The 13232-nt window shown below is 41.8% G+C and overlaps 1 protein-coding gene across 1 annotated transcript; it reads right to left on the minus strand.

Annotated features, from left to right (window-relative positions):
* Window positions 1–3786: 3786 nt before the first annotated feature.
* Window positions 3787–10898, minus strand: LOC139413152 (zinc finger protein ZFP2-like). The gene is made up of 2 exons (XM_071160247.1): window positions 10329–10898; window positions 3787–5000 (listed from the first exon to the last, which is right to left on the minus strand). Exons 1-2 carry the CDS (start codon window positions 10744–10746, stop codon window positions 3787–3789), a joined length of 1632 nt encoding a protein of 543 aa, XP_071016348.1. The 5' UTR covers window positions 10747–10898.
* Window positions 10899–13232: the final 2334 nt, after the last annotated feature.

Raw genomic sequence — 13232 nt, forward strand, 5'->3', positions numbered from 1 at the left:
AGCACAAGCTCTTCAACAAAATCATCTTCTACAGGAACAAAATCATATGCTACAGGAACAACTCGATTTAGCCAAAACCCAATACGATGATTGTCACGCCAAACTAGATAAATCTGAAGAGTTATCTACAAACAGGAAAGCTCAACTTGATAAAATGCATGCAGTTTTGTTGAACGTTACTCAGTAACACGGTTCTACTCAAAACGCTGCAGACCAAAGACGATCAGTTAATGAACATAACGACAAAGTTGGATGACAAATCAGCAGAACTCATTGAAGTCGATGACCAAATGAATGATGAGAGAACTCAGGTGATGAAGATGGAAATATTGATTTCTAAGCAAGCGGAGGAAATCTCATCACTGAATCTCTCGCTCCGTACTCAAGACCTCTATCTGCAAACCATGACATACATTTGAGACCGAAAGGACCAAGTGTGACACTCACGTGTCCAAAATCAGTACTCTAAGCACTCAAGTGGACTCTGCAATGCAGCAGAATACCACCCGTAGGAACCATCTGGAGGAAGTCCAGTCGTGCAATACGGTAGTTGAGATGAACTTCTCTTGCCCTTCGGACACTTCCGCAAGCACTGCGGCCGTCTCAGCAAGAAAAACACTGATGCCCAGAGTATACTCTGCTCCCGATGATACACCTTCCGCTTTGTGGGGGACTGTCAACCCTTACAATGACACTAATGGCGTCAGTCCAGCAACTGACCCGATGACTCCCACTGGTGAAACACTTTGCGATATCACAGACTGATATCCTCGTCTGTTTGCAGGTACCGAAGAGGTTGCCACACGCGGACGCGGTGGGGACTGATATGCCTCGACAGCCACTGAGGGTGTTGAAGCACAAACACCAGGAGATTTGGTTGAAGGGTTACAGCCATTCTCATAATAACGCGGCCACTGAGAACTCGTATCCTGTGTGTATTTTCTTTCCTTCTCCCCTATTCACATGGGTCGCCAATCAGTCGGCAATCAGAAGACACCTGCTCATTTTCCCTTACCCAATCACATCCCCTTTCCCTTGGTTTAAAAACCCAGTCAGTTGTTTTCTCTGGAGCTCAATCTTTCTGTGTCAATCTCTCTCACTCTCTTTGCATTGAGCTCTCTTTTGGTTTTTGTTCCTACATGTCACATTTGTCTGGAATTATGTGAGTATGTATTGTTGTGCTTCCTTAATGTTTGTTGGTGGGAAAAGGGGGTACCAAGACAAGTCACCCATGGGCATACATTACCTGTAGGAAAACCTTTGTCTAAATACCCTAGTTAGAACTGGGCGGACCTAATGCAGCTTGGAGTGATCAGATGACAGAAGTCACATTTAAGTGCCAGGTGTAACTGTGGCCATAGATGCTTCATATACATTACTTTGAGTGTTTTATATAATATGACTAAATGTGTTGCAGGGGCAGTCAAGAAATGGAACGGCAAGGCCGCAGAACATGACATAAGCAGAGCTGTGGGAGACCACCTCAAGCCCCTGGTAGAGCTGGGGGTGGTGTTTACTACTCCACCACGCCTTCAGCAGGCTGGGAAAGTGTGATTTAATGGGTGGTTGAAAAGTGATACTAAACTTACACTGCACTATTTTGACATAGTGGAAGATATACTGACTTTATACAGTTTTTCATACTAAGATGGACCAAGATATGTGTTGCTTTTGCACATATTTGTTAATTGGTTTTGCAAGAATCTGTTGATTGTCGGTCATTGGGTTAATATGGTTTGCAATATGTTTAATTCAAGCTTTATTTCTATAGTACATTTCAGACATGGATGCAACACAATGGCTTCACAGGGAAAAAACGAACAAGAATAAACAGAAATATTTAGTACACAACATAAGAGGATAAAAAAACAGAAGATTGAAAGACTAATGAGCATCCTAAGGAAATTCCATTGATTAAAATATCAACAATATGATTCTATGGGTGATGCACTGGGCCAGACACTCTTAATTATAACCTGGAGCACGGGGCCAGCCACTCTTAAATAGATCCTGGAGCATCTGGGACAGACATTCTAAAATAGCACCTGAGCTAGACACTCTTAAATAACATCTGGAGCACCTGGGCCATCAACTGTTAAATATCACCTGGAACACTGGGCCAGACACTCTTAATTATAACCAGGAGCACTTGGCCAGCCACTCTTAATTATAACCAGGAGCACTTGGCCAGCCACTCTTAAATAGCACCTGGAGCACTGGGCCAGCCACTCTTAAATAGCATCCGGAGCACCTGGGCCAGCCACTCTTAAACAGAACCTGGGCCAGCTCAGGTGAAACGCCTTCCAATTAACGAGATGGACAAGCCAGCACAGGTGTAACACATACTAAGGAGGAGACAATCAGTGCACCCTACATGCTAATGAGCTATACGTGCTGAAGTCCATCCTCAAAACATAAATGGAAAAACCAAAGCCCGTAACACCTTCTCCCTTAAGACAAATAAACTCAGCAAAAAAAGAAACGTCCTCTCACTGTCAACTGCGTTTACTTTCAGAAAACTTAACATGTGTATGAACATAACAAGATTCAGCAACTGAGAGACAAACTGAACAAGTTCCAGAGACATGTGATTAACAGAAATTGAATAATGTGTCCCTGAACAAAGGAGGGTCAAAATCAAGAGGCACAGTGAGTATCTGGTGTGGCCACCAGCTGCATTAAGTACTGCAGTGCATCTCCTCCTCATGGACTTCACCAGATTTGCTAGTTCTTGCTGTGTGATGTTACCCCACTTATTCACCAAGGCACCAGCAAGTTCCCGGACATTTCTGGGGGGAATGGCCCTAGCCCTCACCCTCCAATCCAACAGGTCCCAGATGTGCTCAATAGGATTGAGATTCGGGCTCTTCGCTGGCCTTGGCAGAACACATTCCTGTTTTTCAGAAAATCACACAGAACGAGCAGTGTGGTTGGTGACATTCTCATGCTGGAGGGTCATGGCAGGATGAGCCTGCAGGAAGGGTACCACACAGGATGTCTTCCCTGCAATGACAACAAACTTCAGGCCAATGATGCTGTGACACATCGCCCCAGACCATGACAGACCCTCCACCTCCAAATCAATCCCGCTCCAGAGTACAGGCCTCGGTGAAATGCTCATTCCTTCGACGATAAACGCAAATCCGACCATCACCCCTAGTGAGACAAAACTGCGACTCGTCAGTGAAGAGCATTTTTTGCCGGTCCTGTCTGGTCCAGCGACAGTGGGTTTGTGACCATAGGCGACGTTGTTGCCGGTGATGTCTGGTGAGGACCTGCCTTACAACAGGCCTACAAGCCCTCAGTCCAGCCTCTCTCAGCCTATTGTGGACAGTCTGGACTGCCACTGCGAGGGTGATCAGCTGTCCATCCTGTCTCCCTGTTGCTCCCTGTCTCACAGTACGGACATTGCAATTTATTGCCTTGGTCCCTTCTGCAGTCCTCATGCCTCCTTGCAGCATGCCTAAGGCACGTTCACGCATATGGTGAGGGACCCTGTGCATCTTTCTTTTGGTGTTTTTCAGAGTCAGTAGAAAGGCCGCTTTAGTGTCCTAAGTTTTCATAACTGTGACCTTAATTGCCGTCTGTAAGCTGTTAGTGTCTTAAGGACCGTTCCACAGGTGCATGTTCATTAATTGTTTATGGTTCATTGAACAAGCATGGGAAACCGTGTTAAAACCCTTTACAACAAAAATCTCAAATCAATTGAACAAACAGAAAAATTATCCTACAACAATGTTAAAAACAGTGACAGTGACATTACATTGATATCATGAAACAACTCCTTCATCTATGTATTTTCTGATGTTTAATCAGATATCTTTTATCAGAGTATCTCTTGTCACATTGATTACAGCTATGAGGTTTCTCTCCTGTGTGTGTTCTCTGGTGTGATACCAGGCTGTTGAGCCAATTAAACCTCTTCCCACATTGACTACAGCTATATGGTTTCTCTCCTGTGTGTGTTCTCAGATGCACAATCAGGCTGTTTAACTGAGTAAAACTCTTCCCACATTGATCACATGTATAAGGTTTCTCTCCTGTGTGTGTTCTCTGGTGTGTAATCAGACAGCCAGATGTAACAAAACTCTTCCCACATTGAGTACAGCTATATGGTTTCTCTCCTGTGTGTGATCTCTGGTGTACCATCAGGCTGCTTGACTGATTAAAACTCTTCCCACATTGATCACAGCCATAAGGTTTCTCTCCTGTGTGTGTTCGCTGGTGTACTATCAGGCTGCTTGACTGATTAAAACTCTTCCCACATTGATCACAATCATAAGGTTTCTCTCCTGTGTGTAGTCTCTGGTGTATCTTCAGATCTCCAGATTGAACAAAACTCTTCCCACATTGATTACAGCTATATGGTTTCTCTCCTGTGTGTGTTCTCTGGTGTTTTGTCAGATTGCTAGATGTAAAAAAACACTTCCCACATTGATTACAGCTATAAGGTCGCTCTCCTGTGTGCATTCTCTGGTGCACCTTCAAGGTGTGTGATGTTGAAAAGCTTTTCCCACAAAATGAACAATGGTGAAGCTTCTCTCCTGTGTGTGTTCTCTGGTGCACTATCAAGGAGCTTGACACAGTAAAACTCTTCCCACATTGATCACAGCCATAAGGTTTCTCTCCTGTGTGTGTTCTCTGGTGTGATTTCAGGGTTTTTAGCTGAGAAAAACTGTTCCCACATTGATCACAGCCATAAGATTTCTCTCCTGTGTGAATTCTATGATGTATGTTAAGGTCTACTGTAGAGTTAAATCTTTTCCCACAGTCAGAGCACCAGTGAGATTTCCCTCCAGTGTGAATTCTCAGGTGTACTTTTAGTGAATTTGATCTTGAGAAATGTTTCCCACAGTCGGAGCAGCAGTAAGGTTTCTCTCCCGTGGATCTCTGCTGTTGTTTACTGAGGTGTTCTGATCTAGAGAGACTCTTCTTTGCCTCATCAGCTTCATGAGGTTGTTGAGGCTCCCCAGAGGATCCAAGATAGTCCCGTCTCTCTCCTGTATGATCGACAAAGTCAGACAGACGGTTTTAAAGTCCCACAACAGCAGAAATCCACTGTTAATTTATTATTTGTTCACCTTTATTTAATCAGGTAGGCAAGTTGAGAACAAGTTCTCATTTACAACTGCGACCTGGCCAAGATAAAGCAAAGAAGTTTGACACATACAACAACACAGAGTTACACATGGAATAAACAAAACATACAGTCAACAATAAAGTTGAAGAAAATCTATATAGAGTGTGTGCAAATGAGGTGAGATAAGGGAGGTAAGGAAATAAATAGGCCATGGTGGCAAAGTAATTACAATATACCAATTAGACACTGGAATGATAGATGTGCAGAAGATGAATGTGCAAGTAGAGATACTGGGGTGCAAAGGAGCAAGAAATAAATAAATACTGTATGGGGATGAGGTAGTTGGATGGGCTATTGGCAGATGGGCTATGTACAGGTGCAGTAATCTGTGAGCTGCTATTTTGTAAATTACATCATTGAGGATCGGTAGGATGGTCAGTTTTACGAGGGTATGTTTGGCAGCATGAATGAAGGATGCTTTGTTGTGAAATAGGAAGCCGATCCTAGATTTAATTTTGGATTGGAGATGCTTAATGTGAGTCTGGAAGGACAGTTGACAGTCTAACCAGACACCTAGGTATTTGTAGTTGTCCACATATTCTAAGTCAGAACCGTCCAGAGTAGTGATGCTGGACGGCGGGGAGGTGCGGGCAGCGACTGGTTGAAGAGCATGCATTTAGTTTAAAAGCAGTTGGAGGCCAAGGAAGGAGTTGTATGGCATTGAAGCTCGTCTGGAGGTTAGTTAACTTCACTAGGGTAGGGGGCAGCATTCGGAATTTTGGATGAAAAGCATGCCCAAATTAAACTGCTTGCTACTCAGGCCAAGAAGCTAGGATATGCATATAATAGAAAACACTCTAAAGTTTCCAAAACTGTTAAAATAATGTCTGTGAGTATAACAGAACTGATATGGCAGGCGAGAACCTGAGGAAAATCCTTCCAGAAAGTACTATTATTTTGAAAGGCTGTTTTTCCATTGATCCACCATACAAAGACTTAGGACCCAGTTCACGATCTCTATGGCTTCTTCTACATGTGGCCAGTCGTTAGGCATTGTTTCAGGCTTTTACTCTGAAAAATGAGGGAGATACAGCACTTTCAATTAGTGGCCAGTGGAAATTTCCAGCCATGAGCCCAGCGTGTGATCGAGAGCGCACCTTTCTTGTGTCTCCTTTTCTATTGACAAACCTTTTGTCCGGTTGACATATTATTGATTATTTATGACAAAAACAACCTGAGGATTGATTTATTGATTGACATCGTTTGACATGTTTCTACTAACTTTTATTGTACTTTAACTTGTTATGGCTGCAATCCCCCTATCGGGATGAGTGTCATCAACAACCGCTGAATAGCATATTATATTATTATAAATTATTATAAATATTTATATATTTGCAATATAGGAAAACACAGCTTAGACTTTTGTTAATCTACCTGTCGTGTCAGATTTTGAAATTATGCTTTACAGTGAAAGCAATCCAAGCGTTTGTGTAAGTTTATCGATCGCACGATAAAACATTAAGTACACTTAGCATCATGTAGCTCAGTCACGAAAATCAGAAAAGCAATCAAATTAATCGTTTACCTTTTGATGATCTTCGGATGTTTTCACTCACGAGACTCCCAGTTACACAACAAATGTTCAGTTTGTTCCATAAAGATTATTTTTTTATCCAAAATACCTCAGTTTGTTTGTCGCGTTATGTTCAGAAATCTACAGGAAAGAGCGGTCACGACAACGCAAACAAATTCCAAATAGTTACCATAATGTCCACAGGAACATGTAAAACGTTTTTTTATAATCAATCAGGTCGTTTTTAAAATATATAATATATCAACCGCAAATGTTTTTCACAGTAGGAGAGGGAAAAACAATAGCTGCCCAAACTCTTGCGCGAGCAAAACTCATGTGACAACTTGACGCGATGTTATCGTTCTGGCTCATTTTTCAAAATAAAAGCCTGAAACTATGTCTGAAGACTGTTGACACCTTGAGGAAGCGATAGGAAAAGACATCTGGTTCATATCCCTTTAAAAGGAGCAATGGGAGGCTATGGAACATGGAGTTTTCAAAATAGAAGCAACTTCCCGTTTTGATTTTCCTCAGGGTTTCGCCTGCAATATCAGTTCTGTTATACTCAAAGACAATATTTTGACAGTTTTGGAAACTTTAGAGTGTTTTCTATCCAATACTAATAATAATATGCATATATTACAATGGGCACATTTTCATCCAAGCTACATAAGACTGCCCCTGCAGCCATTTGAAGTAAAAAAAACAACATTTTGTCTGGACGTTGAGAGGTTTTTGGACATAAAGGGGGACATTATCGAAAGAAAAAAAAACATGTATTGTCTAACATGGAGACCTGGGAGTGCCACCAGATGAAGATCATCAAAGGTAAATGATTCATTTTAACGCTATTTCTGACTTTTGTGACACCTCTCCTTGGTTGGAAAATGGCTGTATGGTTTTCTGTGACTAGGCGCTAACCTAAAATATTCGCGTGGTGAGCTTTCGCCGTAACGCCTTTTTGAAATCGGACACTGTGGTTGGATTTACAAGAAGTTTATCTTTAAAATTGTGTATAATAGTTGTATGTTTGAGGAATTTTAATTATGGGATTTCTGTTGTTTTGAATTTGGCGCCCTGCAAGTTCACTGGCTGTTGGCGAGGTGGGACGCTACCGTCACACGGGTACCAGACAGGTTAACACAGTGTCCAAAGAAGGGCCAGAAGTATACAGAACGGTGTCGTCTGCGTAGAGGTGGATCAAAGAATCACCAGCAGCAAGAGCGACATCATTGATGTATAGAGAGAAGAGTCGGCCAGAAAATTGAGCCCTGTGGCACCCCCATAGAGACTGCCAGAGGTCCGGACAACAGGCCCTCCGATTTGATACATTGAACTCTGTCAGAGAAGTAGTTGGTGAAACAGGCGAGGCAGTCATTTGAGAAACCAAGGCTGTTTAGTCTGCCAATAAGAATATGGTGACTGACAGAGTCAAAAGCCTTGGTCGGGTCAATGAATACGGCTGCACAGTAATGTCTCTTATCGATGGCGGTTATGATATCGTTTAGGACCTTGAGCGTGGGTGAGGTGCACCCAGGACCAGCTCTGAAACAAGATTGCATAGCGGAGAAGGTGGGATTCGAAATGGTCGGTAATCTGCTTGTTAACTTGGCTTTCAAAGACCTTAGAAAGGCAGGGTAGGATAGATATAGGTCTGTAGCAGTGTGGGTCTAGAGTGTCTCCCCCTTTGAAGAGGGGGATGATCGCAGCAGCTTTCCAATCTTTGGGAATCTCAGGTGATACGAAAGAGAGGTTGAACAGGCTAGTAACAGGGGTTGCAACAATTTTGGCAGATAATTTTAGAAAGAGGGTCCATATTGTCGAGCCCGCTGATTTATAGGGGTCCAGATTTTGCAGCTCTTTCATAACATCTGCTATCTGGATTTGGGTGAAGGAGAAATGGTGGGGTCTTTGGCGAGTTGCTGTGGAGGGTGCCGGGCAGTTGACCGGGGTAGGGGTAGCCAGATGGAAAGCATGGCCAGCCATAGAAAAATGCTTACTGAAATTCTCAATTATAGTGAGATTTATCGGTGGTGACAGTGTTACCTAACCTCAGTGCAGTGGGCAGCTGGGAGGAGGTGCTCTTATTCTCCATGGACTTTAGTGTCCCACAACTTTTTTGAGTTTGTACAACGGGATGCAAATTTCTGTTTGAAAAAGCTAGCCTTAGCTTTCCTAACTGCCTGTGTATATTTGTTCCTAACTTCCATGAAAAGTTGCATATCAGACCTACTGTAGAACCCATAACTTCACCTAACAGACCTACTGTAGGACCCATAACTTCACCTAACAACAACATAGACCGAGGACTATAAATAATTTAATATTTCAGGTGAAACATGGAAACTAAAATGTCTTTGTCATGACATTTCATAACTTGATCACCAGATAATTGTGTGAATAACCCCACTAGACTACTCTGTAATGTGTTGTCATTCTTTCTGTCCTGAATAAAGGAAGATATCTGTGTGTGTGGTACAATAGCATATATATCAAGGAACAGTTCTCTACACATTATGCGCAAAGTATATCCGTGCCCAAACTGACCAACGGCACCCTACTGTAAATCAAGCAGACAATAACACATTATAAACACCAATTTGTTAGGGATGTTGGATCCAACATGGAGCACAGCATAACTGTCTTTACCAGAGTAATGAATGATGAAGCACTTTGGTTGTTGTTGCATGTTGTGATGTTTGTCATTTGACTGTCAAAAAAATTGTTCGACTGCAAGATCCAGTATTTAAGTTGAAGTTCATAATATGACAAGCTTAACTTTATGACTACTACTGTTCCCTGAAGGAGAGACACTAAATGAAACGGCCCATGGCAGACCACCCAGACCTGACCCCACAAGATGCGCCAGTTTTATCAATTTATTCATTGTCTTTCATTTGAAACACTCCTGTCAATGTTGAGTAAGGACGCACAACTGATTACGCATACAGAAGTAGGACTAGTCTACCTGGCCTGCGCGCAAATGTAGGTCTATAAATGTGCCCATTTGGGGATGTCTGATAGTATTTCTGATTGTCTTAACGCACCACCACTAATGAGTTGTGGAGCTTCTCAAAGTATTTTTTTCTTCACCTCAAACAGCAAGTAAACAAAGTCTTAATGAAATCAATTGCGAATGACAATATCCAAATCTCGGTCTTTCGACATCCACTCGGCACGAGAGTGGGTACATTTCTTCAGCCCCCATCCCTCAGCTGTTTACCAAACCAGGTTGTCCCTTTAAAAAAGCCACACATAAATCAATCAACCAGCTTGCAGTTCAAACAATAAAAAAGCTGTAATTCCACCACTGTTTCGGTAATAAGATGATGATGGGGCTGGAGAAATGTAACTACTCTCAAATTCATAGACAGACCAATGGATGCAAGGACTGGCCATCCATGACATCAACATTATAGTTTTAACCACGTTGAGGCTATACAGTGTTGATTTACATTGTTTCTAGACATGGAATAAAAAATATATTATTTGGGGTTCTGATGGGGTAAAACAGTTGAACTAAGCTCATGAGGCATGTGTTATATTCTTCAAGAATCAATGGCTATATATAAATTATTTAAAATACCAAATATGGATGTAACAATTGCAGATTTCGCCATTAACACCAAACATCAGTTGTATTTATCAGTCTGTATTTAAGACAGTACTTACTAGTATTAACCAGGGACCGGTTTCCCGAAGGCATCATAAGGCTAACTTCATAGTTGGATGCCTTAAGATGCGTCTGGGAAACCGGCCCGAGATATCCAGTTTCCTCCTCTTCTTCCTCCTCCTTTTTGGATGTGAAAGTCATCTCCCCCTCCTCCTCTTTCACTCCAAAAACTGCATCCTCCTCTTTCTCTGCCTCCTCTTCTTTTACTGTAACATCCTCCTCCTCTTTCACTCTGAACGCGTCTTCCTCTTCTTTAACTGTAACGTCTTTCTCTTCTTCTTTCACGGTAAAAGCCTCAACCTCTACTTGTTTTTGTATTGTAACAGCCTCCTCTTCCTCCTCCTCTTTGACGAAAGCTTCTTTCTCCGTGCAGCAGACCTCCTCTTCTTTATCAGGAGAGTAGCTTAGTGAGCTCATGGTCGAGAATGCTAGCTAGCTAGGCTAATGCTAACTTACCCAGCCCGCTAGCTGAATAATAACAACAACACCGTAAATATGAAATTAAATCGGATAACTAACTAGACGACAGAAGTGGGTTTAAAACTTAGTGCCTAATATACACGAAAGCGTCTAAAGAGCTTTATTGGTTCAGCTATTGTGTCTAGCAAGCTACCGTGGTGTCTGACTAACTGTTGCTGCTGTTGAAAGAAGCGTTCCGTCCACTAGATTATACGTCACACTAGCGGCATCGCCTTAAAGTCACATACCGCCCTCTGTTGACTGGAGTGGGTAACGCAGTTGACTAAAATGTTTATTTAATTTTCAGACAAGTTAAAGGGTAGGAATCATTCGTTTTTACTCACCAGTGTAACAACACAGTGTGGTTAAAGACGTAGTAAGCTGTATTTGTATTTGTAGGCACGATCTGGTTACCTGTAAGTACAAACAGTTATGTTTTTGTGTTATTACATATTTATTAACTTATTTCGGGAAATCTTCCAAACTACCCACAATGCAGTATTTCTCCACGTCATATGGATGATCTACTTTGTGCTACTGAGTTTGTATGCCAGTGTAACGGTGTAATGAAGTTACATTTAAAAAAAATATATATTTAACCCTTATTTAACTAAGAAAGTCAGTTAAGAACAAATTCGTATTTACATTGACGGCCTACCCCGGCCAAACCCTAACCCAGACGATGCAGGGCCAACTGTGCCCTGCCCTATGGGACTCCCAATCACAGCCTGAATTTGAACTAGGGTCTGTAGTTACGCCACTAGCACTGAGATGCAGTGCTGCGCGGATCGTGTGTTTGCATTACACTCAGTGTAATACATTCAGTGATAATGGTATGGGATTCTGGGTAATCCACAGCAGATTAATGGAGAATTTGAAAATTGAGTGGTCCTGGAATAGACATGTATAAAGTTGACATTAGCAATTTATGTTCTAGTAACTACTCTTGTTGGTTTGGCGTCAAATAAGCCTCTCTTTATATGTTATATGCTGAATCTCAGTTTTCCATGTGGGTTATTTGATAAAGTTCCCTCTTTCAATTTGGCAGTTAACTGGAAAATGCATCTTCTTTAGGATCCTCACCCGTAGCACGCGTGTTACATTTAATATAGGAGCTACGAGGCATGCGCCGAAATCGCTAAGCAGAATACTTCAAAGCAGTATGTCACTTTTATCAGCAGTGATCAATGACGTCTGAAGCTTCATTTCGTCCATCATTCTGTCTCTTTTATGCAGTCCGGTAGTTGGGCTCCATTAGTCTCCCTCCTCTCAAACAAATGGCATAAGTTTTGTGTTCCTTTGTTTAACGACCACTACATTTAAAATGTAGCTAACTGTCTTCTGCAGGTTGTTCTCTAACCAGTGAGGTGAAATTTCATGTGAATTCCAATTTCCATTTGTTTTTTCCCTGCCATCATTCTGTATGTCTCTTCTCTTTTGATCTGCAGTTATGTTTTAGTTGGGCTCCAGCTCACTGACCATAACCGTGCTGGTTGGCTACGCTGGTTAGGCTAATAGCTAGTTGGCTAAATAGCTAACGTTGGCTGGCTGGCTAAGGTAACTGCATATAGAAAACATTCTTTGATATATGGTTAGATGGTGTTATGTATTTCCAAAACTGTGGTTTACTTTAATCACTCAAGTCATGACTGAAAACGATTGGTTAAATATGAAGTTATACATTTGAAGTTATTTCTGTTGTAGTTTACATCATAGGGAATAGGCTGGTCCTCCATATTACTTCACACCTGATTTTGGCATTCTTCTGAAATCTGATTGGTTTAATGTAATAACTCCAAAAATAGAGGACAACAGAGGATTGGTTGATTTCCAGGTTATCTCACTGCACCCTCAAATGCCATGTCTTGAAATATGCAGACAGACAGATTAAAAGTAATTTTACATTGTATAATTGTACTTCTGACAGCCAACTTTCTAACTCCACCCATAACTTTATGACATCATAACATTCCCAAAAGGATTATTGAGTCATTGTTAGTTTTACACTGAAGACATGACTCTGCCGTTGTGCTGTAGAATATGGTCTCTTGTATAATAAGGGACTATCATTTGTCCCAACATCACAGGCCACAGACTTTGATAAGGAATTCCAACAGTGTTTCTGCAGTTTGAGATTGACAAAAAAAAAATTATGCGGTTTCTCCATGTTCACCTGCCAATGTAAATCCATTAAATGAGACAATTTACCAGACATGAGTTCTTGCTAATGCTCTTCCCATTGAAAACCCGAATGAAAATTAACTTGTGGGCGGTGGTCATGATGACGGCCTATTGGATGACGTCGTCCATCGGGATTGCCCAAAAAAGAAGACACTGGATTGATCACTGGAGTCAGATGTGAAGGAGGAGGTTGATCATCAGGAGTCAGATGTAAAGGAGGAGGTTGATCATCAAGAGTCAAATGTGAAGGAGGAGATTGATCA

This window comes from Oncorhynchus clarkii, chromosome 7 (genome assembly GCF_045791955.1).
Source record: "Oncorhynchus clarkii lewisi isolate Uvic-CL-2024 chromosome 7, UVic_Ocla_1.0, whole genome shotgun sequence".
Lineage (NCBI taxonomy): Eukaryota > Metazoa > Chordata > Actinopteri > Salmoniformes > Salmonidae > Oncorhynchus > Oncorhynchus clarkii.

Coding starts and splice junctions, on each gene's coding strand:
- LOC139413152 (XM_071160247.1), bottom strand. CDS start 10,746: ATGAGCTCACTAAGCTACTCTCCTGATAAAGAAGAGGAGGTCTGCTGC. Junction 5,001..10,328: donor CCGGTCCCTGGTTAATACTA/GTAAGTACTGTC, acceptor TCGATCATACAG/GAGAGAGACGGGACTATCTT.